A 26,644-nucleotide genomic window follows, 5' to 3' on the forward strand; every position below is an offset into this window, starting at 1 on the left:
TAGCCAAACAGGCCATGGTCTCTGCTCTCAGGGGCTCATAGTCCAGTCTGGGAAGACAGGGAGACAGAGCCCTGAACTTCGTTCCAGTTCCAATATCCCCAAAGTCTGACCTGTACTCAGGCTATGCCGTGGGCACTGGGTCTGCTGTGGCCTGACTAAAAGGCTGATCCTCCTCCACCTGAGAGCACCAGGGCCCTCCTCGCCAGCTCAGCTGAGCCTCCGAAACCCCCTTTCTGCCAGGCTTGCGTGTTGGTGCTGCTCAGGGGCACTGTGGGGAACAGTGGGGGGGCCCCTCTCCAGAAATCCAGAGGCTCCTACCAGCGACATCGCTGGCCCTACCTCTTCCCGTGAAAACCAGCAGGGCCTGGGGGAGGGGGGGGCGCCGGGAAGCAGCTTCAAATCTCCCTCTCCCTGGATCCCGCACCCCTCTCTAGGTCGTCTCCTTCCCTCCGCCTCCCACCTCATTGCCCGACCTCTTCTCTCCCTGTTCTGCCCTCTTCCTGCTCTCTCTTCCTCATTTCCCTTCTCCTGTTCCCTCTCTCTTCCCACGGAATGGTGGGACACATGGAGTTCAAGTTTCGGGTCACCAGCGTGGGTCCTTGGACACGTCACAGTTCTGTCAGCCAAGTGTCCTTCGCTAGAAACCACGACTCACAGAGGGAGCCGGCCAGTACCTTCACCAAGCCCAGCCTGCACAGATCAACAGCTCTTTTCCCCCTGCTCCCCAGCTTCCTCCCTTCCCCTCCCTCCTTTCCACGCTCTTCCTCCAGCCCTTCTCCTTCTGCCATCACAGACAAGCGCTGAATCACACGCTTCATTTTTAAATTCTAATTCTCACCTACAAAATCAACACCTCCAAACTCGATCACACTGAAGGCACAGATCTGTCCAATACGCCATGGGTCTGTGCCCTCTGACCTTTCCTGGCTCCGTTCCTCCCCGTGCTGGGAGCCGGAAGGATGACAAGAGGTGGCAGGGAGAGGAGGGGGAGCGGAGGAAGGGGGAACCCCAGGGGGAAGCAGGGTGGGGAGCCTGTGGCCCGGCCTCCCTGGGGAGCTCACCGACGTGTCCTCTGAGCATGAGGCGATGATGTTGTCAATGAAGGGGTTCCATTTGATGTCCAGCACGTTGCCCTGGTGACCGCAGACCTTGGGGTAGTTGGGCTCAATCCTGCCTGTCTGCAGAGGAGAAACAGAGAGGGAAAACAGGATTAGTTTGATGGCGCTGGGGTGGCCCTGAAAAGAGAGCTTTTTCTGGACATCGGGTCCCTGCTGGGCCAAATCAGGCTGGGCCAAACTGCTTGGTGGCTGCACCGTCCCCAACACTCCGACGTTGGTGGGGCAGGGCCAGGGCTCTCCATACACGCCTGTGTGCAAACTAGGCAAAGGCGCCCCTTCCTCAAGTGCAAACGCTTAAATTTAAGATCTTACTACCCACAGGGACTACCAAAGCCTGGTGGGCAGCAGCCCAGGGGGCACGCGAGCCCGCATTCTCGCCCGTTCACGCATACGCAGACACTGGGGTACATCTGCTCTCCTCGGTGCCCACGCTCACCCACCGCCCCCAGGACAGGTGACACAGTCAGGTTTGGATCAGGAAGAGGCTCCTTCCTGCTGCTCTGGGAGTCAACACAGAGGCCCGACTCTCTGGGTCCATCTGTACACTCTTTTTTTTTTTTCTCTTTGAGACAGAGTCTCACTCCATTGCCCTCAGTAGAGTGCCGTGGCGTCAGCCTAGCTCACAGCAACCTCAAACTCCTGGGCTCAAGCGATCCTCCTGCCTCAGCCTCCTGAGTAGCTGGAGCTACAGGCACGCACCACGACACCCGGCTAATTTTTATATTTTTAGTGGAGACAGGGTCTAGCTCTTGCTCAGGCTGGTCTCGAACTGCTGAGCTCATGCAATCCTCCCGCCTAGGCCTCCCAGAGTGCTAGGATTACAGGCCTGAGCCACCGCGCCCGGCCCTACCTGTACGCTCTTATATGAGTTATTCTGTCTACAACGTGAATGGGCATCCTTGTGCAGTGTGCATCTGGAACACCTGTACACAGTGCCCTGTGGTTGAAAGCATAGTCTTTGCAGTCACACAGGCCTATGTTTGAATCACAGCTCTGCCACTTTTTAGCTATGTGGTCTTAGGAAAGTCAGTGAACTTCTCTGAGCCTTGGTTTCCTCATTTCTAAAATGAGAATAGCATCATCTACTTCTTAGCATTATTGTGAAGATTAAATGAGCTAATGTGCTTAGCAAAGTACTTAGTGTAGAGATTACCATCATATGATGTCAGTTGTTATTGTACAGGTTACATGACACTTCCTCCAGGGAGTCTTCCCTGATGCCTCAATGGGTTAAGAGCTCCTCCTCCATGCTCTCACAGCACGCTGTCTTCCCTCTCTCACAAAACAACGACATCTGATTTGCAGTCTGCTTCTCTTGGTCTGTGAGCAACCGAGGTCCTCCTTGTCCCTGAATCGGCAGCCCCTTTCAGGCCTGGCACACAGTAGGTGCTCAGTCCATGACATCAGGGAGGGGAAAGAGTCCAGAAAAGGACGGAACAAGGGTTGTGCACGGGCGTGGGAAGAGCTGTCCCACGTTTAGTGGCTACCAAGGTGAGAAGGAAGGGAGAGGTTGTAGGCAGAAGCTGTGCCTCCCTCCCGCAGGTCTTTTTAGTGCTAGTGTTTTGGAGTTTGGAGGAAGTAAGGCAAGGAGGTTTTCTAGTCACTGCCCATCTACTAATAGTGGGTGGGTGGTCAGAAAACTGAGGGTCCACTAGCCAAGCCACACGTCTCCCTCGTTTAGGCCCCTCGTGTGAATAGGGAGGAAGAGAACCAGTTTTAGCCAAGCTCCCGCTGCAGGCGCTACTACTCCCGGCGAGATGAAGCGAGAGTTATTTCAGGGCGTGTGTCCCGCGTGACCTCTCCCCCACCACTTTCTGCCAGCACCTCTCAGCTCGTTTCCAGGTCGTCTGATCATTTGTGACACCGCTGTGGCAGGAAGGGTGGAGAAAAAACAGGCCTGGTGAAAACTGCAGTGGTGTGGGAGGAGAGAGATGAGGCCGAGAAAGGCAGAGGCAAAGGCCCGAGAGTGGCGTGGTGCGTTGGGGGAAAGCGTGGTACTCCACAGACGCGGCACGTGGACAGACCAGAGGCAAGGACTGGAGAGCGCTGCCATCGCGACGAACGGGCTCCCCTGCGACATTCCGTGAGCAGCGCGATTAGGTTTGGAATATCTTTTTCGATCACTTTTGGGCTGTTAGAGTATGATTTTTAAAATGAGACTCTACGCAGAGACTGAGCCACACTGACCTTGGGATTTATTAGGGTTACACATTATGTTTAACACTCACAATAGCCCTGTTCATTAGGTATGAGGAAATTAAGGCACAGAGAGGGTAAGCAACTTGCCCAAGGTCAACCAGCTAAAACCAGCTGGGATTCCCATGCAGGTGTGATTCTCAAAGGTGAGCTTTTTGAACCCCACTGCTCGTTGCTGGCCAGCTCCCCTCCTCCAGCCCAGACCTTTCCACGGGAGACGGGGCCTGCACCGTCTGCCTCCACAGCTCACCTGCTCTCTGACGGAGCCGTTCCTTACACCCAAAGGCTGCATTTGCGTGTTCCCTGCACCAAGCTTTTGGCACCCAGCCCGGCCCAGGCAAACGTGAGGGGCACAGAACCAGCCAAGAGGCGGCCATAACAGGATCTTCCAGCCAGCAGCGTGGGTGACACGCTGGAGGGACAGGTCAAACAACATCACAGGATCCTCTTCAGAACAGGGAGGGAACCTATTGGGAGCGGGGCGTGGCCAGAGTCCGGCCCTGGAGAAAGGAGCAAGTCTTTTTAAGGCAGAGCATGATCCCGACGTAACGTGTCCTTCCAGGTGAACCTCTCCGTACACAATGGGCGCGCTCCCCAGCGGAGGAAATATGATTTTCACGGCTGAGTCACATTACGGTTTATGTGAACGGTAACCACTGGAGTTTTGCAGTGCGCAACCTGCTTGGCTGTATGCAGCAGCCCTGAAGCGAGAACCCCCTTTCGACCTGGCATTCTGATTTTCCTGTTTTAGACAGTGAGGTTTCTATATAAAATTTTGTTTGAAAGATGAGTTCCACTACTGAAAAGAAAAGTTTGTAAACCACTTTTCTTTATCGAAATCAAGCAAATTAAAAAAGGCAGTGATTAGGCTGGGTGTGGTAGCTCATGCCTGTAATCCCAGTACTTTGGGAGGCCGAGGAGAGAGGATCTCTTGAGGCCAGGAGTTCGAGACCAGCCTGGGCAACCGTGGGACCTTGTCTCTATGAAAAATAAAAAATTAGCCAGGTGTGGTGGCGTGCACCAGTAGTCCCAGCTTCTCGGGTTGCTGAGGCAGGAGGATCACTTTAACCCAGGAGTTGGAGGTTGCTGTGAGCTATGATGATGCCACTGCACTCTAGCACAAGCAACAGAGTGAGACCCTGTCTCAATAAAACAAACAAACAAAAGGCAATTATTAATTGCAGGAAAAAATGTTGTATAAGAAAGCTAATGTAATCATAGTGCCTAATGATTTATGCACAATATTTACATGGTTGTAATAATGTAAAACCTGAATATTTACGTATTTATCTCAACAAGAGTTGTGCTATAATGTACTGGGAGGATGGAGGCAGGGAAAGCACATGGTGTGTGTGTATGTATGTGTGTGTGTGTTTAGAGAAAGAAGGGAGACAGAGCTGGAAGAGAGCTAGAGCCTCATTTTCCATAATAGACAATGTGTGAAAGTTCAATAAGCAATGTCCAAAATTTAAGAAAGAAAGACATTGTGGTAAAAGCACGTAATTAAGAAACATAGGGGAAAGAGTAAAACGAAACAGCTAAAAGCAATCAAAGTAGCTACCTTTGGGGAGCAGGAAACAGGGTGTGTGTAGCAAGGTGGGACAGAGGCTCAGGTTACACGGAGAGCTGGGCTGGTAGATGTTTAGCAACTGGGTCTCCAGGGAACGAAGGCCCTGAACTGTAGCGTTTACCAATTTTCGTGGCGTAAGGATTCCCACCTTTGCTAATTTTAGGCAAAAGAGGTGATGTCACGGAATATAGAGTTGTTAGAGATTCTCAGTAGCGCACCATTATGTAATATTTCCACTATACAAATGTAATAGACATAAATAACCTCAAGAACACAGATAGGAGTAAAATAATTAGGAACTAATGAATTTTTAATACTTAGTATCTTTGTTTTTACTATAATTTAATTGTAAGTTTATGCAATTTAATTTTTAATAATGACTGTGTTTAACAACCTGCTTGCAAAACTCCTAAAAATTTAACAATAGGCTCTCGTGAGCCAGTACAAGCCGACTCCAGCATGCATTACTTGTCGCGCTACAGGACTTGCAGTACTATTAGACTTTCTGAACTCTGCACATTTATTGCTTTGATAGACCTAAAAATTAAAGAACACATAAAACATCCGTGCCAGATGTTCTAAGGAAAGCTTACTCTAAATTTTTAAAGCATGTGAACAGTCCTGTCCCCCAACCCCACAAATGCTTCTGTTGCACAAATTCCTGTTTCTTTATAGGTGGTGTGACCAGAGACTGAACCTGGATCTGTCTGTCTGCAAAGCCTGGCTCTTAACCGCCTCACAGCACTGCTTTCTCATGCTTAATACGACACACTGTTACTCATACTAATACCAGCGTCAACACTAGTAGCTATTATTTATATAATTATATTAATATAATCAAATTTAACCCTCACAACAGCTCCGTCTTACAGCTGAGAAAACAGAGGTTTAGAGACCTTCTAAGGAGTCAAGATTTTTCGATGTCACATAACTTCAGAATAACTGTTTAAATGGTCAGCTCACAGAATCGTCCCAGTGGTGAGGTTCTCAGGGGTCCAGGGATCTAACCCGCCATCTGGTCCCGGAATCTCACAGCGCTTCAGCCTCAACAGAGTGAGGACAGAGACTTGGTGTGTGGGGCTGGGGAAGCCCATTCCTGGGAGATCCTCACCTGTCGGTGTGGACCTTGTCCTGGAGGACGCATAGAACAAACCCAGCCCCCCTTTGCCGGGACGGACCTTCGACTGCAAGTGTTGGATGGCAGCTGTCATGTACCCTGAGTCTTCCGAAGGAGGAGCTGGTGCTGGGATGAGGTTGTATCTCAAATGCACCCCATCTGCCAGTCGACAGCGTTAGGTGGGGCTAGGGCGCAGGGCTCTGCTCCAGGGTGAGTGGGAAAGTGAAGTAGGGCTACTTTTCGGGAGGTCCATTTGACAGAATCTCTCCAAAACTTTTAAAAGGTACATGGCCTTTGACCAGTAATTCCACGTTGGGAGTTTACCCCAGGGAAATCATCAGACAAGCACTGAGACAGTCACTGCTGTGTTATTTATAATAGGGACAGCAATGGGGCATTGCCAAAATGGAATATTATGAGGTCATTTAAAATCATATTTTCAATTACTGTTTAGTGGCGTGGGACTTGCTAAAGATCCAAGACTTGGTAAAACAGAATCAAGTTCTATACAGGCTGAGTATCCCTTGTCAGAAATGCTTGGGACCAGAAGTATTTTGGATTTGGGATTTTTTTTTTTCAGATTTTGGAATATTTACATTATACTCACTGGTTGAGCATCTCAAACCCAAAAATCAAAAATCCAAAATGCTCCCACGAGCATTTCCTTTGAGCATTATGTTGGCGCTCAAAAAGTTTCAGATTTTGGAGCATTAAGGATTTTGAATTTTTGGATTTGGGGTGCCCAATCAGTCTATCTATCTATCTATCTATTAAAAAATATGCAATCTGCAAGAAAATACATCAAAATGTTAATAGTGGCAACCTCTGGATAATTGGATATTATTAATGGCTTCCAATTCTTCTATAACAAACATAACATTTTTATTAAAAAGACAGATGTTATTCTTAAAAAAACATACACATCACATAGCCTTTTTTTCTCTTTTTTTTCCTCTCTCTTTTTTTTTTTTGAGTAGAGACAGGGTCTTGCTCTTTCTCAGGCTGGTCTCGAACTCCTGAGCTCAAGCGATCCTCCCGCCTCAGCCTCCCAGAGTGCTAGGATTACAGGCGTGAGCCACTGCACCTGGCCCTCACTGCATAGCCTTGATTGAATAATATTCTTCTCTGGTTTTAGGCAAACAGGTCTGAAGACATGAGATGCAGACTGGTGTCTACCAGATTTACATTTCAAAAACTTTTGTGGAACATAAACGTGTTTGTTCATAGAGGTTTCTCCACTCCCTTATACCACTTGAATGGTTTGGGGGATCCTATGTTTGAATGTATCCCCCAGAGTTCATGTGTTGGGTACTTAATCCCCAGTGCAACAGTGTCGGGAGGTGGGGCCTAAGAAGAAGTGATTAGGTCATGAGGACTGTCCCTCACGGATGGATTCATGTCATTATCTCAGGAGTGGGTTAGTTACCATGCAAGTGGGTTTGTCATAAAGCAAGTCTGGCCCTGTCTTGCCCTCCCTCCTCTGGCAAGGGCTGGCACAGCATGGAGGCCTTGACCAGGTGCCACATCATGCTCTTGGACTTCCCAGCCCCCACAACCATAAGCCAAATAAATTTCTGTTTACTATAAATTACCCAATCTGTGGTATTTTATTATAACAGCATAAGACAGAATAAGACAGGGGAAAATAAATATTTGAAATTAAATAAAATTATACAATTAATTGAGAGTGGGTTTCAGAGTGGCGGGTGCACACACACGGAGCATGCGTGTAGTGCACGCACGGGTAGCCAAAGCCAGGCCCTCCCGCGGAAAGGCCGGCGTGTGGAGTCAGTGGGTGCAGCTCACTGAGCAAGTGCCTGGAGGAGAGGAGGGTGCTCTGGACCCCCATCCAGGCTTTATCTGAACCCCATGAACTGACTGGGAACGAGATCATTTCAAAACAACCCGCACTGCAGCTTCAGCTTCCTCGAATCTCCCATCACTGCAGAGCTGAATTTTTGTACACAGAAGCAGAATGTTTTCTTACCTGGAGAATCAGCTTAGCAAGGCAGAAAGAACAGACTGAGCAGGAGGTAGGGTTTCCACGCTCAGATCTGGCACTCACTGGCTCAGTGACCTTGGACATAGCCCCAGGCCTCTTGGGGCTTCCCAGATTTCCAGACCCCGCTCTAACACCCTTTCTGCTTCTTCCAGCCACCCTTTTCACTACGTGAAGCGAGGCGTGTGTGCAGCCAGAGTGCCTCGCTTCCAGCATCCCAGGACAGACGCAGGAATCCACGCCGAGTCCACTGTTGGAAAGACAGGGCTGGCAATACTAGCAATACCCGTGAAAAAGATGATGATAATAAAAGACGATTTGACGAGTGCTCACAAAGTATGAGGGCTTGTCCTAAGCAATTTATATACATTTTAAAAATTTAACCCTTGTAACACCCTGTAGAGTTTTATTAAATCCTTATAGCCCTCTGGTAACAGCCCATTTTATGGATGGGAAAATTGAGCTCTGGGAAGCAGGGAGCTGGGATTGCACTTTGCTCCGTCTGCCTCTAAGGCGCCTCTGCTATGCCGGCTCCCGTTTCAGGCTGTAGACAAGACACCAAGGAAATCAGAGGGGAAAGTCGTCGGAAATCAGAAGTAGGACCTCAATGTTTCTGGTGTGGTTCCCGTAAGGGGTTGGTGGCAACTCAGTTGTGAAGCCACTTAAACCTGTTCGTGGACACCTGCCCCGCCTTCTCTCCTTTCTCACTCATTCTCTGCCGTCCCAATGCCCAGGTTGCACTTGAGCAATATCAATTTAATTATCAATTAGATAAAATGGATAATTAAATATCCATGTAATCCCAATACCCGAGCGGGGAGAGCCAGGCATCAGTATTTTAAGATTCCCCAACTGATTTCCACGGGCGGCAAAGACGGGAAACCACTACCCTAGAGGCACCACCACGGCCGGCTAATTTTTCTAGTTTTTGCGGAGACGGGGTCTCGCTCTTGCTCGGGCTGGTTTCAAACGCCTGGCCTCCAGCAATCGTCCCACTTTGGCCTCTCAAAGTGCTAGGATTACAGGCGTGAGCCACCATGCCTGGTCGTACATATCGACAGGAGCCTTTTAGAGAAAGCCGCTTGGCCCGAAAGTGTACTCTCCTGGGGTTTTCAGACTCTCAGGCAGACTGCTAGGACATCTATTTTGGGCCGAGGGCTTTATTCACTCTAGAGCTGGCAGGATTGTTCTGCAGGATTTCCGAAGTGGGCACACTGCTGTCTCTCCTTGCCTCCAGTGTCCTCCCTCTTCAGTGCTCTCTCCCACCCACCTTACACTCTGTTCCCTAATTTTCCTAGAGTACGGCTCTGCTCAAATAACTCCCTTGCTCCAAAATCTTCAATGACTCCCTATTGCCTAGACTTTAAAGGCAAACTCCCCATCCAGGCATCTGAGCTGTTGTAGCCCCATGTGATCCTGCCACTGTCCCTCACCCACTGCCCACACCACACACACAGGTACATCCCCCGCCCCAGTGCTCCTTCCACGCTGGGTGACCTTTGGCTCCTGGCTCACTTCTGCCACCAGGCTGTGAGCACCGTGGAGACAGCGGTCTTGATGGAGGCATCTCCAGGGCTTCAAGCCGTGTCTGGCTCAGAGCAACAACTCGTGCAGGCGGACGGGTGGGTGAATGGTTGTCACCCTACTTCCCACCTCTGGGCCTTTGCACATGCCCTCCCCGCCCCTGCCTGGATCCCTCCTTCCTTCTGCGCACATGTCCAACCTTGGCACCCAGAAAACGTTCATTCTGTGAATGCACAGACGCTCTCCCTTTCCCAGGCGGGGAGATCATTCTGGATCCTGCCCTTCTGATCTTGAGAAATTCTGGACATAGAGCTGAGCCTCAGGGCCAAATTCAGAGTCAAATTATGCGATAAAGGTTGTGAAGGTTCTACAGTTAGTCACCTAGTCAGAGAGAAATTCAGATTGAACCTCAGAAGGCCTCCTAACTTCCCAACTTCCTGTTTTGACTTTTCTCCTCATTCTTTTACTTTTGTGTTTGTCAAGATGGAAAAGGGTTTTCCGGTTTTTCCAGCTAAAATGCCTGGTGTGTATGTGCGTGCAGGTGTGCTCTTGAGAGGGTGTGGGAGGGGCCCCCGAACGTGTAGGTGGCTTTGTTTGGGGAAGAGCGATGAGGAATTCTGTTTCTCCTGTAGTTCAGCTCTTGGAGATGCGCCCTGTTCTCCCAGACTCCAGGAGGAAGCGGCGCTGGGGCCACCTTTGTCCTTGGTCCCCGTCATCGTTCTTTTGCAGATCCTGGAAGGGATAAGAGGCTCCCTGAGCCTCGGGTGGGCAGAGTGAGTGTGTGTGTGTTGGGGAGGGGGCCGCCTGGGTCTCTAGGGCCCAGGATTCCTGCCACTCTCTGCAGACCTCAGGGCTCATGCTTGTCCCTACTGTGTCCTGATTACCAGGGCTTTTTTAAAAAAACCCGGGCAAACAAAAAAAAAAAAAAAAAAAAAAACCCAAAACGGCCGCCCCCGGCAAACCCGCAAGGAAAAGGAAGAAAAGGGGGTTTTGAAGGGGGGGCCCGGGAAGGGGGGGGGGCCCGCCCCCGGCCAAACAAAAGCCGGCAAGGGAAGAAAAAAAAAAACCCGAACCCCGCAAGGCCCCGGCCCCGCCGGGGGGCCGGGGGCCGGGGGAGGCACAAAGCAGGTGCAGGCTCTGGAGACTTGGGAACCAGGAGAGCCTCCCTCAGGGAGGGGCACACAGCCAGGGAGGAGGGGCGGCAGGGCGTCGGGGAATGGTTAGGACACAGAGGGACCAGCACCCGAGAAGGCCCGGGTCTACTCGGGAAAGCCAACTAAGTAGGCAGAGACAGGGCCACAGAGGAAGGCCTGGGTCAGACTGTTGAGGAGTTACTGGCCCCGTGAAGGAGGCTGGACTGCACCCAACGGGCAATGTAGGGTCCCAGGCAGGGCTCTGGGGATCTGAATGAATGAATAACCCGCAGAGAGGGAGAGAGGTGACTAGCTTTATCTGATACCAGCCACTTTCCTCCCTGGGGCCTGGTCCTCGCATCCTCACATTGAGACATTAGCTAATCTTCTAAACTTCTCTGCTTTTGACACCATTGAATGCATCACTGGGAGAAGGAGACTGGCTCTGCTTGACCCATGGTTGCAGCAAACAGTTGGCCCCACATGCTGCAGAGCTCAGAGGAGGAGCTGGAGTTCACAGTGAGCCTAAGTAGCTGGGAAAGGAATTCCAGCCCCTTAGCATTCAAGGGATTTGCTGGAAACAAAGAGTGGATGGGGCGTGGGAAGAGCGCTGTGGGTCTGCCCAGAGGTTGCTCTGGGAGGTTACTTCAATTCAACAGGAAACCCAGTAGGGTCTGCCAAACCGGATTTCTGGAAGGAAGGGGTGGGGAGAAGTGGCCGCAGTGCTGTCTCCAGCAAGCCAGCTGTGCCTGAGACCGTCCCCCTCATAGGTTTAATGCAGGAGAATGGACTGCAGAGGGACCCAGAAGTGCCAGGCAATTACAGCAGCACGAGGACTATGCAATGCTTGGGGGACCCAGGGGCCTACGGAGGGAAGGGAGGGGCCCCTACCCCATGGGAGCGCGGCCCTAAGGGGGGGATTTCCAGAGCAATCCCTCGTGCCCGGGCCTTCTTGGATGACTCCCTCAACCACCGATTCACCCAGACCTTTCCTGGGCTGCGTGTCCTTCCATAGGAATAAACAAATATGTTCTACGGGGCTCCACTAAACCACTGAGAGAGCTTTTACACATATCTTTGCCAGTCCCACTTTATACGTGTGAAAACTAGGGCTCAGAGAAGTTACAGGGTTTGTTCGAAATCACTAGACCATTTCAATGATCTGTGTCTGTTCACTGAGATAATACCCCAGGGAGGGCCCCCCAGCCTCAGGCAGAAGTTAAACACCATCTCCCCATTTGACAGGTAAGTCACCTAAGGCTGAGAGCCAGTGACTACCTTGTCCAAGGTCATGCAACAACGCAGAGGGAGTGGCGCTGTGACCAGGACCTGCCTGGGACTCTGTCTGAGGCCACACTGCCTCCCTTGGAGGCAGAACAAGCTCTGCAGGAAGGGAGGTGGGGCAGGTGTGCCCTGAGATGGTGAAACTCCTGTTTCCTGACACTGGGGGCCTTAAATGTGAGGGGGCAGGGGGGACTGCAGAGGGAAGGTGAGTCTCCCAACACCCCAGTCCCACCATTGTGTCCCAGTGTCCCACAGTGGGGAAGGAGGGGGTGCACAAAAATCCGTAACTGTTGGAAATGTGAAAGAAGTGGCAAAAAAATACGTGGCAGCGTCTATGCAAATCGTGGGAGAGCTCTTCATTCTGTTTGTTTTACAATGAGTGGAAAAGCACATTCGGGGTTCAGGCAGAAGATCAAAGAAAAAGAAAGTGCTCGCACCGGCTCAAAGCTATCATCGCCAGCACCGCTTTCTCCTCCCCCACCACAGAGCCATGTTCTCCCAACAGCGGGGACGTGGGGACTGCACCAACGTGGGACTCACTCTGGGGACTTCAGTGTCTTCCCAGTCCTTGGCCCCAAACACCTTCATCCTTCAGGCTCCACCCAGAGCACAATGGCTCCCCCCAGAGGCCCTTGTGAGCACCAGGGGCTGCTCCCCGGGGTGGGGGGTAACCCACCGCAAGTGGGGGCACCCGAAGGGAGATGTAGGCACGAATGACCCTAAGCAGGGAGAGCTCAGTCAAGGTCAGGGGCAGTGCCCAGGTCCGCCCTCCGCTTCTTGGTCCAGAGGCCTGGGTTTCTGCTTTACCAGGGGCCATCTCAACAGATGACCCGCCACAGCTTCTGATTTCAGGGGCTGCTGCCAAGGGTATAACCACCGCTCCTTCCACTGCCATCTGCTCAACGAAAGAGGAGGGAGAGGGGGACTCTCCCACCTGCTGACCTTCCTGCAACACGCGGTTCTGCAGACTCCTGCAGTGTGCGGGGAAACTCATTGGGGCTGTTCCTTCTGCCCAGTGCACCAGGGATCCGGGGAGCATTACTAAAGCCCTGCTACCGTGGAATTGACCGTTCAGCCCAGGAGCCAGGGCATCTGCGTTTTCATCTCAGCTCTGCTGCTGAGTGTCCTTGGACAAGTCTCTGTCTCTCTAGGTCTGGTTTCTCCCTCTTAAAAGCGGAGGCCTTGTTGAGGGGCGGAGATAACACAGTGCTGGTACGCCTGCCTCCCCCAGGGCAGCTGCGTCTCTAGCAGGCACCGCTAGCTGCTCACTGGGTCCCACCTGAGGGCAGGCACCGCTAGCTGCTCACTGGGTCCCACCTGAGCCCAGCAGTCCTCAGCGCAGTGTCTGGGGAGCCCCGCCGGTCCATCAGAATGCAGAGGAGATGGAGTCAGTCTGCCTGGCCGCCACGTGACCGCCTAGAGCTCTGGCAGCTGTAAACATCCTGAGCCCCCTGCTAAGCCTCTGAGACTCCCTGTACCTCTCCATGTTCACAGAGGATTCCCAGGGGCCTCTGATAAGTTAATCCCCACCAATGCCTTTACATCTCTCCCCTCCTCTCCAGCCCCGTGCCCACCGCCTTCTGGAGGTACTCCAGCCGTCTTCTAACTGGTCTCTTCTGGAACCCCAGTGCGAGATCGGCCCTCTGGAATTCTTACTTTCATTGTGCACCTCCTCCAGAATCTTCCATGGTGTGTGTAACCTTGTGTAGAAGCTTTTGGTAGTTGGGCACCCAAGCCCCCTTCCTGCTTTGGAGGACTCTCCCCAGCGTGCTATCCTGGGGGATAGGGTGCCCCACCTCCTACCACCAGCGCTGAAGCAGGGGCTCCTGCCGCCCAAGGTCCTCTGCTGCCCAGAAAGGGGGCCTGTGACTGGCTTTGGCCAATCGGACTCCCCGCAGGGTGGGCGGGGCCTGGGCCCTCAGAGGCTGTCTTGGTGCTGACCTGTGTTCCAGGTCTGGTTCTCCACTGCCCCCAGCCTGAGCCCTTAAATCTGTGAAGCCCCCAAATCCTTTTCTGCATTTCTGTTGCTAGCAACCAGGAATCCTAACGAGGTCAGCTCCCTCTGCTCCGTCTCCCCACATCAGCTTATTTGCTGGGCCTTTGAGGGTCACACACCCTGTTCCCGCCTCCACCCACCCTCTAAACTTGTCTTTCAGTTTGCTCAACCCTTTGGGGGTCATATTTCTCAAATTGTCAAGAGACAGACCCAATTTTAAATGTTATGTCTCAGGGACAGGTGCTGTGGCTCATGCCTGTAATCCTAGCACTCTTGGAGGCCAAGGCAGGAGGATCGCTTGAGCTCAGGAGTTCAAGACCAGCCTGAGCAAGAGCGAGACCCTGCCTCTACTAAAAATAGAAAGAAAATTAGCCCAGCAACTAAAAATGGAAAAAATTAGCTGGGCATGGTGGTGTGTGCCTGTAGTACCAGCTACTCGGGAGACTGGGGCAGAAGGATTGCTTGAGCCCAGGAATTTGAGGTTGCTGTGAGCCAGGCTGATACCACTGCATTCTAGCCTGGGCAACAGAGTGAGACTCTTTCTCAAGAAAAACAAAAAAAAAATAGTTATGTCTCAGGTCCTAATAAAATACTGAAATCTCTTCAAATCCCAGTATTTTAATGACCACACTTTTGTCTCAGACTTACCTGCTCACATTTGAAAGAACCACAGAACTTCTCTGCCAGCTCATGTGCGTCCTAACCCTTGGTTTGGGAAAGTATGGTCCCCAAATCAGGGAGCTCCTCACTGGCCCACAGCAGCCCCACTCCCCCTCCCTGACTTCCTTGGACACCGTCCTTAGAGAGGCTGCTCCCCTGGGCTTCTGCACCCGGCAGGAGCCACCCCAACTCCCGCTCCTGCTAAGGGGACTCCTTGACATCCCACGACCTTCCTTTTCCCTCAACTTTTATGAGCCTTTCTCCCCACGCTAGCTGTGGTAACACAGGCTGCCATTTCTTGAGGGTCTTCCACATGTGTCAGACCTGACACCAGGTGTTACTTCAATTATTCATCACGATAACTTTGTGAAGTACATATCGTTGTGTCTACTCTGCAGAGGAGGAAATTGAAGCTTAGTGAGATTAATTAATACAGTGGCAAAGCAAGGACTCAAGCCTTAGCCAGTCTGACTTTCCAGTTAGAATGTAAGCTGCACGAGGGTTGGTGCCTATTCTCTGCTGTAACCCCAGTGTCTGGAATCATGCTTGACACATGGCAAGCTGTCAGTAAATCTTTGTTGCATTAATGATGTCATAAGCTGTGGACCTAATCACAGTCCCTGTACAATTGCATGGGTTGTGCACTGTGCAACTCAAGGGGTACCATTCACATAGTGCACAGACTTCTGTGATGCTGCTCTGGGCCTAATCATGACTCTGCCTTGCTTCTCAATGTAGCACTGTCTTCTATTGCTTGCTTTATTTCATGGGCGTTTTTTGCCTTCCTCAAGAGATTATCAGCATTTTCATCTTCAATGAGGTAATCATGGAGGGTTTGCAGCAGAATGTGGGACACAAATGAAACCTCAGAAGCATAGACATGCTTCTTGTGCCCTCTGGCCTTAAACACAATGTCAGTGTCTGTTCAGGATCAAATGATCCCCCAACCACATGCTGCCAGTTAGACAGATGCTGTTTTTGTGCACAGTGGGAGTGGACCACAGGGCACCATCCATGTGCTCCCGAGCCGGGCCGCTCCTCTGCCTTGCCTCTTGGGGATGTCCACTGAGAGCACCCACTATCCATGAAGAGCACGCAGACTCTGCGGGGGCTCAGTGCCCACCATCTTTCCTTGTGGACACTGTTAAGACTCAGCCCTGGGCCATCACTCCCCACACGGAAGCCGTGGGATCTGTGGGCAGGACAGCGGACCTCTGGCTCAGAAACTCAGCCTCGCTCCATCAGGGACACCTATGAGGTCAGAGATGGGGCTGCATCACCTCCGAGGCCATGACCCCGGGACATCAATGGCCTTGACAATTTCCTTTACATTGCAAGTGAGCAGTCCTGTCCTTGGATGACCAGGCCTGCCCATCCCAAGCTTTCTCTCTGCTGCTTCTGCTGGGGTTGGCTGACCCTCAGGGGTCAGGGTGTGGCAGAAGGAACATTTTGCATTCCGAGCTCCTAGAAGGAAGGGTCTGGTTTGACTCAGCTCACACCAATGAGTGACTGAGCAAGTTCCTTCCTCCCTGGGCTTCAATTTCCTCATGAGCCAATAAACACAAGCTCACTGTGCTGGCACCAAATAAGCCTTCAATAAATGTTACCTGTTATTATCCTCTGCAAAATGCAGGTTAGCTTTCCCCCCTGCCCCTGAGCTCTGCACACACCTCTGTGATCACACCCTCCTGTGCAGTGTGCTTAGTCTCTTGGAGAGTGAGCTCTCCGAGGGCAGGGCATGCGTCTCACCCATCTCTGCACCCCAGACGTGGCGCAGCCCTGGAGCACATGCTCAAAAAGTGTCTGCTGAGCAGAGCTGAAATATCAGGGCCCTTCCAGCCCTGGCAGTCCTCCAGCCATCTGTTCATCAAACACAGGCAAGGACCCTTCCTGGGCCTCCGCTGGCCACCTAGAGATGAATAAGATGGGATGCTTCCTTTGAATGTCATCTCCATGACATTCTGTCTGTTTTGGTCACTGCTGTATCTCCAACACCTAACAGTGCCAGGCACATAGTAGAGTCTCAATAAATGTTTGCGGAATGGACGCATGAGTGAGATGCAGGTGGCATTTCTGGAGGGCCAGGGTAGGGGCTGCCACCTGGCCTCTAGCCAGATCCATTATCTTTCCAGTGACCTGGGGCCACATTTTCTACTCTAATTCTCGCCTGCTTGAGCAGCACCAGGGGACCAGCAATGAAGGCTAGGGGCTAGGTGCCCAGTGCCTGTGTGCTGGGGGGTTCCCGGGGACACAGTATGGGCCTGGCTGCCCCACCTGCTGACCCCGGGACACTCTCAGCTGCTATCTTTTCTGCATCATTGCCCAATGGCCTGTGGCCCCCTTCTGGGGCTCAGTGTGAGGGGGCAGAAAGGGCTCCCCTTGGCACAGACACTGGGGGATTCCTCATCCTCCAGAGCCCCCACTTTGTGTCGTGGAGCTCTAGGCCACTGCCTGACTCCTTCTCCCTGGCTCTGCCCTCTTTCCAGACTCGGTAAGAAGGGACCTAACCCACCCAGGGTTGCAGGATGAGCCAGCAGCCAGTGGCACGGGGTGCTGTGCAACTCTCCTGGGGGAAATCGACCGCACGTTAGGCCTTCACCGAGAAGGGACAGCACCACTTGCTGGGGAGAGGGGGATCTTGTCCAGTATGGAAGGGCAGAGCTGGCCTCCTGGGCCAAGAGGCTGGGCCTCCCTCAGCCCTGGGCCTTTTCACCGAGGCCTGATCTCTGCCTGGGAAGGAGAGGAGACCCTTGGCCCAGCCTCATGTCTTCCCACAGCTGCAGGGAGCCTGTGGCCAGCTGAGCCAGGGGACCAGGAGGGAGTGAGGGGAAAGTGGGGGAGATGTGTCAAGAGCAGGGCTGGGCAGGGGAAGAGGAGCCCCTCCAAGCCAGCAGGGCTGTTTCATTAGCAAGAGGGACAGGGACTAGCCCAGGGTGGGCAATTTACCAACACAAAGTCACCAGGCCTACGGCAAGAATAGCTATTTCCTTTTTGCCCATGGAGGCTTTGAAGGTTGGTTTCTAAATAGCCTTTGCCTCTCCAAGCACCCCAAAAACCCACGGGGTACAGCCTCAGCATCCCTCGCCACCTGGCCAGTCCCAGAAAAGCTGCCTGCCCAATGCCCACGGAAATGCTTTCTCTGTGGCAGAGGGGGACCTTGATCCTCAGCCACTGTGTGACAGAGGGCTGCCTCAGCTCCGCACCCTGCTGCGTGGCCTTGAGCCAGCCCCATCCCTGTCTGGGCCTCATTTGTGTCATCTGTACAATGGGGCTCTGCGGTTCTGGCATATTCTGAAGGCTCAGGCTCCGTGGGGATGACCAGCAGGGCACCCTGGTACACTGGTACAGTGATGTGGGAGCTTTGATTGGCAGTGAGTGGAGTTGTGCAGAAGGGCAGAGGAGCAGGCGGAGGGGACATGGACAGATGGCCCAGAGGTATGGGGAGGGTGTGTCCCCAGGGCTTCAGCCCTGGCAGGGATCACAGTCCTGGAGGTGCTGTTAAAAACAGATCTTGGGCCATCTCCAGACCTCCTGAATCAAGATCTCTGCGGAACAAGCGTTTTAAACACTCCCCCGAGGTGGCACTGGTGAGCCCACACCGGCACAGAGGCGGCAGGAGGCAACAGGGAACCAGTGCTGCAGCATCCTGGGCTCCAGCACGGGCGTCTCATGGGTCTGTGTTCAAGTCCTGCTTCTGCGGCTTCCTAGAAATCACAGCCCCATTTCCTAAGGGAACAGGAAACCGTGTGTGGAGGTGTCTGGCACTCAGTGGGTTTGGTCAGTGGTCATCCTTGCTATTAAAGCAGACCCGCACCTTCTGGCACCTCAGTCCTGACAGCTGAGGAAGATGACCTTCAGCCACATTGGCCCCAGGAAGCCAAAGGCCAAAGTGGGTCAGGAGGAGGAGGGGGGAGGTCCTCCTTGAATTCAGGGTCCCTTGGAGTGTTTGTGTGGCTCACAATGACTCCCTAACCATGTCCCTCACCCACAGCTGTGCAGGCTAGCAGCCATGTTAGCACTGCAAGTGTGGGCCACCCCCAACACACACACTAACCTGATTGGATCAGAATGAGCATCTAATTCAAGCTCAGCCAATCAGCTTTTCCCCTCTGCCTCCAATGCCCCCCTACACACACATACACACAGCTGATTGGGCCAGGATGAACATCTTATTCAAGCTGAGCCAATCAGATTCTCTGACCACCCTACTTAGGGTTGTAAATATCCTTCACTCTCCCATACTCCCCCTTCCTAATTTATTCCTCTTTCCAACATTATTTACCTTCTAATATACCCTATGATCTACTCAATTTATTATCTGTCTGCTCCATTAGAATGCAGTTACCATGAAAGGCCTGGATTTTTCTGTTTTGTTCACGACTGGGTCCCCAGTGCTTCCAACAGTGCCTGGCACATAGTAGATGCTCTGCAAAAATCTGTTGAGTGAATAAATTCTCTCTTCCAGGAGACGTAATAGCAGCTAACATTTATAGAGCACCTACTGTGTGTTAGTGTTTTCTAAACACTTTAAATATGTATTGACTTGTTATTATCCCCATTTTACAGACGACTTGCCCAAGGTCACACGAGAGAGAGGCAGAATTCACAGCGAAGGTGACTCACGGGAGCAGGGGTGGGTATACCACTCCGCTAATGGCTGGGTTCTGCGGTCTACAAACAACTTTATAAACATCTTATTTGAGTCTTATCACCTCCCTGAGAGAGGTATTATTTCCCTAATTTTAGAGATGAGAGAACTGAGGTTCAGAGGGGTTAATGGACTTGCTCAAAGCCATACAGCAACTAAGCGGCAGAGCTAAAACTAGAACCTACGACATCACCTCCCACCTCCCCAAGTCCCCAGTTCTCTCCAGACATAGGACACCCCTCCTCTGTCTAGAAGATGCTGCCCTGCGCTCAGAGGCTTTCCTTTCCCTAAGATGAACTAGTGGAAGGGGCCTGTCCAAAGGCCCAAGCAGAGGCTGTGCTGACCGAGGACGGGGAACTGACGCGAGCTTCTTTCCCGCAGTCAGAGTTACTGTGGAATCCTTACAAATGACGGACAGCAACGCAGCAGGCAGCTGCTGGAAGGGGGACTCCAGCCTGTGTTGAAGGCGGTGGGTGCAAACATCCCAGTTCATGCCGGACTGGAGGCATTTTCGCCATCATGGCTACCTTCTTCACATTACCTTCTGCTCTATTTCCCAATTAAAGTGCGGCTCATGGAGCTGAGAACAATACTGTACTTCCAGCCTGTGATCTGACCAGCACAACAAGGAGGGGGAAAAATTTCTCCTTCTCTCTTGACTCTCAGGTCTTGCTGCTTTATAAAAGGACCTCTGACTCTCCAGGTGACTGATACCTGAAATTCCACCATTAGAGATTCACTCCTTTGGTGTTCTACCTTGCTGCTCTTAATACATAAAGAGCGAGGAGAGCACAGTGGGAGATGTTATTGGTCACTGCCAACCCATTCTGAATGAGCTCTGGGTTTCCCGAAGGCAGGTCAGAGGGGAAAGGACATGAGGGCACTGGTGAGAGGGGAAGAGAGGAGGAGATGACAAAGAGGGAATAATGTGGCTGGGGGCAGTGTGCACTCTTAGCCTCAGGCCTTGCAGATGAGGCCACTGGGCATTGCTGAGTTTGGTGTCTTTACACCGTGACCCACAGAGGAGCCCTGCCCTTCACTCCGCCACCAACATGAGGCCAGGTCGGGGACGGCACTCGCCCAGTGAGTAAGTGGGTGATGGCTATACCAGGGCCACAACCGGGTCTGCAGACACCCAGGTCGGTGCCCAGTCCCGGCCTGTTCTGGAGACCTTGCTCATAGCAAGGGGCAGTAAGGTCGCCTGAGAAGCCACAGGGCATAGTCAATTACCTGGAGGCAGTCGCTGGCTTCACTTCCGTGTTACAAACCCTGGTGGGGAATTCCGACAACCTCGCCTGCCTTCCTGGCACACCTAGGCAGGGGACATCCCTCACCGCCTCTCCTGAAGGCCCCATCGGGGAGCTCAGACCCCAAGGGGCTGCTTCCTGCCTGGAAAGCCTTGCCGGCCAGAGGGCGGCATTGCGGCCAAGCCGCCAAGCTGCGCTACCGCCATTCTACCAGCAGAGGGCGGTGGCCCCCTGCTCTCAGCGGCGTCCGGACTCCAGCCCGCGCGCAGGGAGCTCGGCAGCCCCGCCCTTCCCAGGCCGCTCCCGCGCGCCGGGGCAGCTCCCGCTGTGCCCAATCCACTCACGAAAATTTCCTTCACTTGTAACTGCAGACATAAGCTCTTACTTCTGTCTCTGGGGCCACAGAAAAAGTCAGCCACTGTTTATTTGCCAGCCCCTGGGAGCTGGCGTCCCTTTCCCAGTGGCCACCCGCAGTGCTGTGTGACACTTTCCTTGCCGTTATTTCTTATCTACAAGAAGGTGGATGGATCCTGATAAATGCTGAGGCTCCTTCTAACTCTGACATTCCAAATGACACCCCTTGCACAGTTACCGCGGGGGGGCGCAAGAGAGGAGACCCTGCACCCCACCTCCTGGCTCGGGGTTCTAGCACTCACAGCGGCTCCGGTTTACCACCCCTCCAGGCGGCAGCTTGTCCTTAGACCCTTCCCCTGGCGTGTCCTCACATCCTCCTCCACCCTGGCTCATCTTCAGCCCAGCCACCAAATCCCCCACTAAATGCGTCTGATCCAAACCGCCATGCACGGGGCTGCCCCAAGGTCACTGAGCTCAAGCCGTGGCTCTCACCATCCCACCTATAGCCCCTGGCCACTCTGTGTTCACGGGCTCACAGGCTGGCAGGTCCCTGCCCCATAACCCCGAGGGCCTGGTCTGTTTCCTTGATTTATCTCGTCCCTTCCCACCTCTCCCCAGGCCTCTCCGTGCTAGACCAGGATTCTTCCTGGTTCTCCCAGCACCGTTTCTTCCAAAGCTGGGCCACTGCATCCCTTGCGGCTTCTTTTGAGAGTCAGGTGAACTACTGTCCTTAGACATTTTTGTTTTAACTTCAGAAATTATACATACTCAAAGAAGAAAACTTGAAAAACACCAAGAAAGAACACACACACAGACACACTCCAGCTCCCAATCACCCAAGTTGCTCTGCCAGCCCGGGGAGCAATCGCTATTTGGGTGTGAGCCTTCCCCAAGCTGCGCTCAGAGAACAAGTGCAGTGGGATCCTTTCCCCCTTGTCCACTATCTCTGGGGGTCCCCTCCACACTCACCAGGGCTTCTGAAAAAGTCAGGCACGGTCAGAATTTTGTGAGCAGATGCGTAGGCCCTCACTGCCCCTCAGGACACCACCTTTACCTGTCAAGCATTTTAACCCAAGGATGGTGCCCTGTCACCCCGCCTCTTGGTATACACACCCGGCGTAGCCCCCTCCCACAATGCACCAGGGCTGATTTGTGTTACTAATAGAACGTGGCTAGAGCTATAAAAGATGTTGGTTTCTGCCTTGGGCTCTCTTGCTTTCTCTCGGACCACCACCCAGAGGAGGCCTGCTGTCACGAGTGAGGACACTTAGCCCATGGTGAGGCCCAGCTGGTGAGGAACAGAGGCCTCCTGCCAACCACCACAGGAATGGGCTGGGAGGCACGTGCTGCCCCGGTCCGGCCTTCAGATGACTCTAGCCCCAGCTCACAGCTTTGATTGCAACTTCATCAGAGACCCGGAGGCAGAAATATCCAGCTAAGTTTTGGGGTGATTTGTTATGCAACAGTAGAAAACTAACACAGATATACAATTTGTTGTGAAGGAGGCAGAACAGGCATTATCATCATCTGAGATTTTGATATGGGAAACTGAGGCAGGTAAGCCATGTCGGTCCATGCCAACAGGGAGTGGAGGAGATGCACCAATTTTCCTGGGTCCCAAACTGTGAGCACCACCCATGACATTTTGTTTTTATTTTTTTTTGAGACAGAGTCTCGCTGTGTTGCCCGGGCTAGAGTGAGTGCCGTGGCATCAGCCTAGCTCACAGCAACCTCAAACTTCTGGGCTCAAGCAATCCTCCTGCCTCAGCTTCCTGAGTAGCTGGGACTACAGGCACACACCACGACACCCGGCTAATTTTTATATTTCTAGTAGAGACAGGGTCTCGCTCTTGCTCAGGCTGGTCTCGAACTGCTGAGCTCAAGCAATCCTCCCGCCTCGGCCTCCCAGAGTGCTAGGATTACAGGCGCGAGCCACCGCGCCCTGCCAACAATCTTTTTATTAGCAGGAAACTGTCAGAGATTTCTTTGTGGAGCCTCAAACCCACCCTTGGAATGATCTTATCCGTAAGTTCAGATTTATTTCTGAAGCTCAGGGACACAAATCACAGCTAACCCAGAGGTAGCCTCACCCACTGCTCTCAAAGAAAGTCAGGGTCAGTCACGGGAACGGGTCCCTCTTGTGAGCTGTCCTGAGCCTGGGCCCACCCCTGCGTTCTGCAAAGCACTGCAGTTCCTTCCACCCCACACTCTTCATCCCGACTTCCCGCGTCTGCCCCGGCCGGTTCCCGCCGGGACCCTGCACATCTGCAGGGAGGCCGAGATGCCGTGGGGCTCTCAGACTCCCAGGTGTGTCCTGAGAGCTGACGGCCCTCAGTGGACCTCACCTCAGCACAGCCAACAGGCCACGGTCCAAGTGTGAACAGGGTGCCCTGCTTCTCCGGGCCAGGTCCTGCCTCAGGCTTCCTAAGGGGCGTATTGTCACGTGTGTTTCTCTGCTTAGCTCAACTAGGACGTAACCTTGAGCCCGAAACCCTCCAATGGCTTCCCGGGGCCTCTGGAAGAAAATCCAAACAACTTAGTGTGGTCTCCAGGGCTCTGGGTTTCCTAGGCCGGGCCTGCCTCCCCCATCCCCTCCTGCTCGCCCACGAGGCTCCGTCTTCCCGCCTTGGGCTGTCCTCTCCTCCCAGGACGCTCTTCCCCGGGGTCCTTACGTGGCTGGCTCCTTCCCATGCACGTTTTCAGAGAGGTCTTTCCTGACTATACCTAGTGGCCCCTCCCAGTCTCCATCATATCACTGCTGGGCGTTGCTCACGGCACCTGTCACCGTCTGAAATGATCTTAACGACCACTCGTTTCCTTGTTTATTGTCTGTCTCCTGACTGGCTCACACGGCTCTGAGAACATGGACCTTGTCCTCTAGCTCGTCTGTTTGAAAGACCCAGAAGGTTCTAGAGTCTTCTGCAGCTCCCCTCGCCCCTCTCCCCAGCCCGGGCCGTGCCTGCAGGTTGTGAGTCTGGGCGCTCGGTGGGGCAGACGACCCAGGCCGTGAGACCGAGGCTCCTATGTGTCAGGTACACTGCTGGCCTCGTGGTCCGCATCACCCCAGTTGACTCTGGTTCTGTCACTTTCCAGCTGCGTGACTTTGGGTAAGGTACCTAAGTCTCCTCATCTGTAAGGGAGGGCAGCCCTGTTTCCTGGGGTTGCTGTGAGGCCAGGCGTGTCAGGAGCTTAGAGCAGCCCCCGGCCTGTTGCATGTGCTCAACAGACGTGAACGATTGCTGTGTTCACGGCAACCCTGCGGGGTAGGATTTATTACCTCCAGTTACAAACAAGAAAACCCAGGCTTTAGGGTCCAATGACTCAGCCAGAGAATGGTGGAGTCAGGACTCGACATCCCAAAGCCCATGATCTTCATGGCTACATATTCTAATTCTGTTCACAGAGACGGGGGTAACTGGTCTGAAATCTCTCTCCCTTCCAGCAACTCCCTCCTCGCACATACAGAACTAGCTCTTTCTGCATCCCTCCACATCAGCCCAGGCTTCAGTGCCCTCCCATTTCACAGATGGGCAAGCTGAGGGTGAGAATGGGCACGTGGGTGAGTAGAGAATCCCAGTGCACACCTGGCTTGTCTGCAGGGCCTCACCCAGCACACCCCTAACCTGGGGTCTTAAGTCCAAAGCTCTGTAGTCAGGCAGACGTGGGTTTTGGCCAAGATTCATCAGAACCCTGAGCCTCAATATGTCTTCCTGTCCAAAAAGATCCCTGTCCAGTGTCCTGGCTGTTGTTCCCCAAGCTTAAGGAGCCCACCGCCTAGTGGCAGGAACAGGTGTAAAAACAGATCGAGATCCACCCCCTGCAACACGTCAGGGACGTGGTGGGAGGAGAACCCGGTGGCAGAGCAGAGGAAGAAGCAGGATGGCTCCTGGGTGGTTCCGGGGGAGGCGGAGGGGGGTGCCTTGAGCTATGTAGGAAGGAGCAGGGAGAAGGGCAGGCAGGTGGGAGAGACCAGGACCTGTGCACGGTTGGGGAGGCCGGTTGGGGAGGGCAGCTGAGTCCAGAGGAGGGCTGGGAGACTCAGTGGGGCCGGGGTCGGGGCAGACTTCATCTGGAAAGGGAGGGGAAGCCGTGGGGGCTTTTGGAGTAGGCGAGGGCCCTGTGAGAGTCGGGGAAGATTCCACAGGGCATCTTGATATTTTCACTGGGATTATTCTAAATTTGTAGTTAAAGAGGATGGCAACCTTATGATGTCGAGTGTAATTATCCATGAACATAGTTTACTTTTTCTAGTCTTTTGTGTTTTTGCATAGTGTGAGGCTGGAGAGAGGGAAGACCAGGGCCTGTTTGCCAAGGGCCTTCCTCCAACAGGTGCAGTACCTATGCGGCCACTGCGATGGCCGGTCCTCTCCCTGCCCCGGCGAAGAGTTGAGAGCTCTAACTCACCCAAGGTCACACAGCTAGTTTCTGGCAGTGCCAACATTTGAACCCAAGTCTGACTATAGAACTGTGTACTTTCTTTTATATATATTTTTTTGACTCAGTGTGGTGATTGCACTAGTGAAGATGAAGAATGACCACACAGAGGCCCCCTGTCCGGCACTGGGCTGAGAGAGGCACAAAGCTCCCTTGACCCCTTCCTTACCCATCCCCCAACACCAACCCCCGACCCCCAGTGCCCACTACCGCACCCCGCTGTCCAGGAAGAGCTCACTCAGGGGAAGAGGGAAGCACCTTCTTGGCCACTTCCCTTTCTTTGTCTGGGGCTCTGCCAGGAGTCGCCAGCTGGGCAGGAGTAGTAGAGAAAGAAAGGCAGAAGGAAATTCCCACCAGCTGTCGGGGAAGAAAGTGTCCTGGAAGGCCGTCACCCTGCCTGGATCCTGCAGGAGTTCACAGCACTGGGGGATGGGGTGGCGGTTGTCCTTTGCCTCCTCTCATCTCAGCATCGCCCCACCCACCTCATGTCCTAAATCTGGGTTCCCCTCTATTTCTGACCCCCATGTGACACCCACGTGGGGCAGGGCACTGAGCTGTCTGGGGCCTCACTTTCAGTATTTGTATATCTGAGCATCACCTGATAAGCTACCACATTCCAGTCTAGTGCCAGCTACACAGACTATTCCCAAAGAAGTCTCTTTCTGAAGCCCCTCCCATACCCCAAACGAATGGGACACCCCGTATTGGCAGGTATAATAAGTTGTTAATGGTAGACTCTAGATAGTGTTCACTGCAAATCTATTTGAACTTTGCAGTATATTTGAAAAGTTTAATAATAAAACGTTAGGGGAATATTTTATTTTTCTCAACCCGAAGTATTTAATGGCTAAATACTTGATAAATTGTCACCAAAGTTAGGATTTAACACTTTCCTGGAAGTACTAGCTAATGCAATTAGAAAACAAAGAGATATCAGAGACATAAAAATTATAAATGAAGAGGAAAATTATCAGTACTTGCAGATGATAAGATAGCATCCCTAGAAACCCCAAGAGAAACTACTGAAAAACTACTATAAACAAGTTGTGAATTTACTAACATGGCAGACTATTAACATACAGAAATCTATGGCTTTCTAATATAAGTCACCAACTGGCAAATCTAATTTAAAAAGGGTTCTATGTACAACAAAAAAGGTAAATACATGTAATAAGAAATGTGTAAGAACTATGTGAAGAAAATTTTGGCACACTATGCAAAAACACAAAAGACTAGAAAAAGTAAACTATGTTCATGGATAATTACACTCAACATCATAATGTTGCCATCCTCTTTCACTACAAATTTAGAATAATCCCAATGAAAATATCAAGAGAGGTTTTTTGTATCTATATAAACAGATT

At 52.5% G+C, this 26,644-nt stretch overlaps 1 protein-coding gene across 1 annotated transcript in view; it reads right to left on the bottom strand.

The window, feature by feature from the left end:
* The window catches only part of CORO2B (coronin, actin binding protein, 2B), a 74,316-nt gene that overhangs the window by 26,321 nt on the left and 21,351 nt on the right, over window positions 1-26,644 (bottom strand). Inside the window, exon 2 of the mRNA XM_012664835.1 lies at window positions 1,062-1,178. Within this exon, the coding sequence (XP_012520289.1) occupies window positions 1,062-1,178 (117 nt within the window). The remainder of the gene's footprint in view (window positions 1-1,061; window positions 1,179-26,644) is intronic.

Source organism: Propithecus coquereli, unplaced genomic scaffold (genome assembly GCF_000956105.1).
Source record: "Propithecus coquereli isolate 6110/MARCELLA unplaced genomic scaffold, Pcoq_1.0 Scaffold92, whole genome shotgun sequence".
Taxonomy (NCBI): Eukaryota; Metazoa; Chordata; class Mammalia; order Primates; family Indriidae; genus Propithecus; species Propithecus coquereli.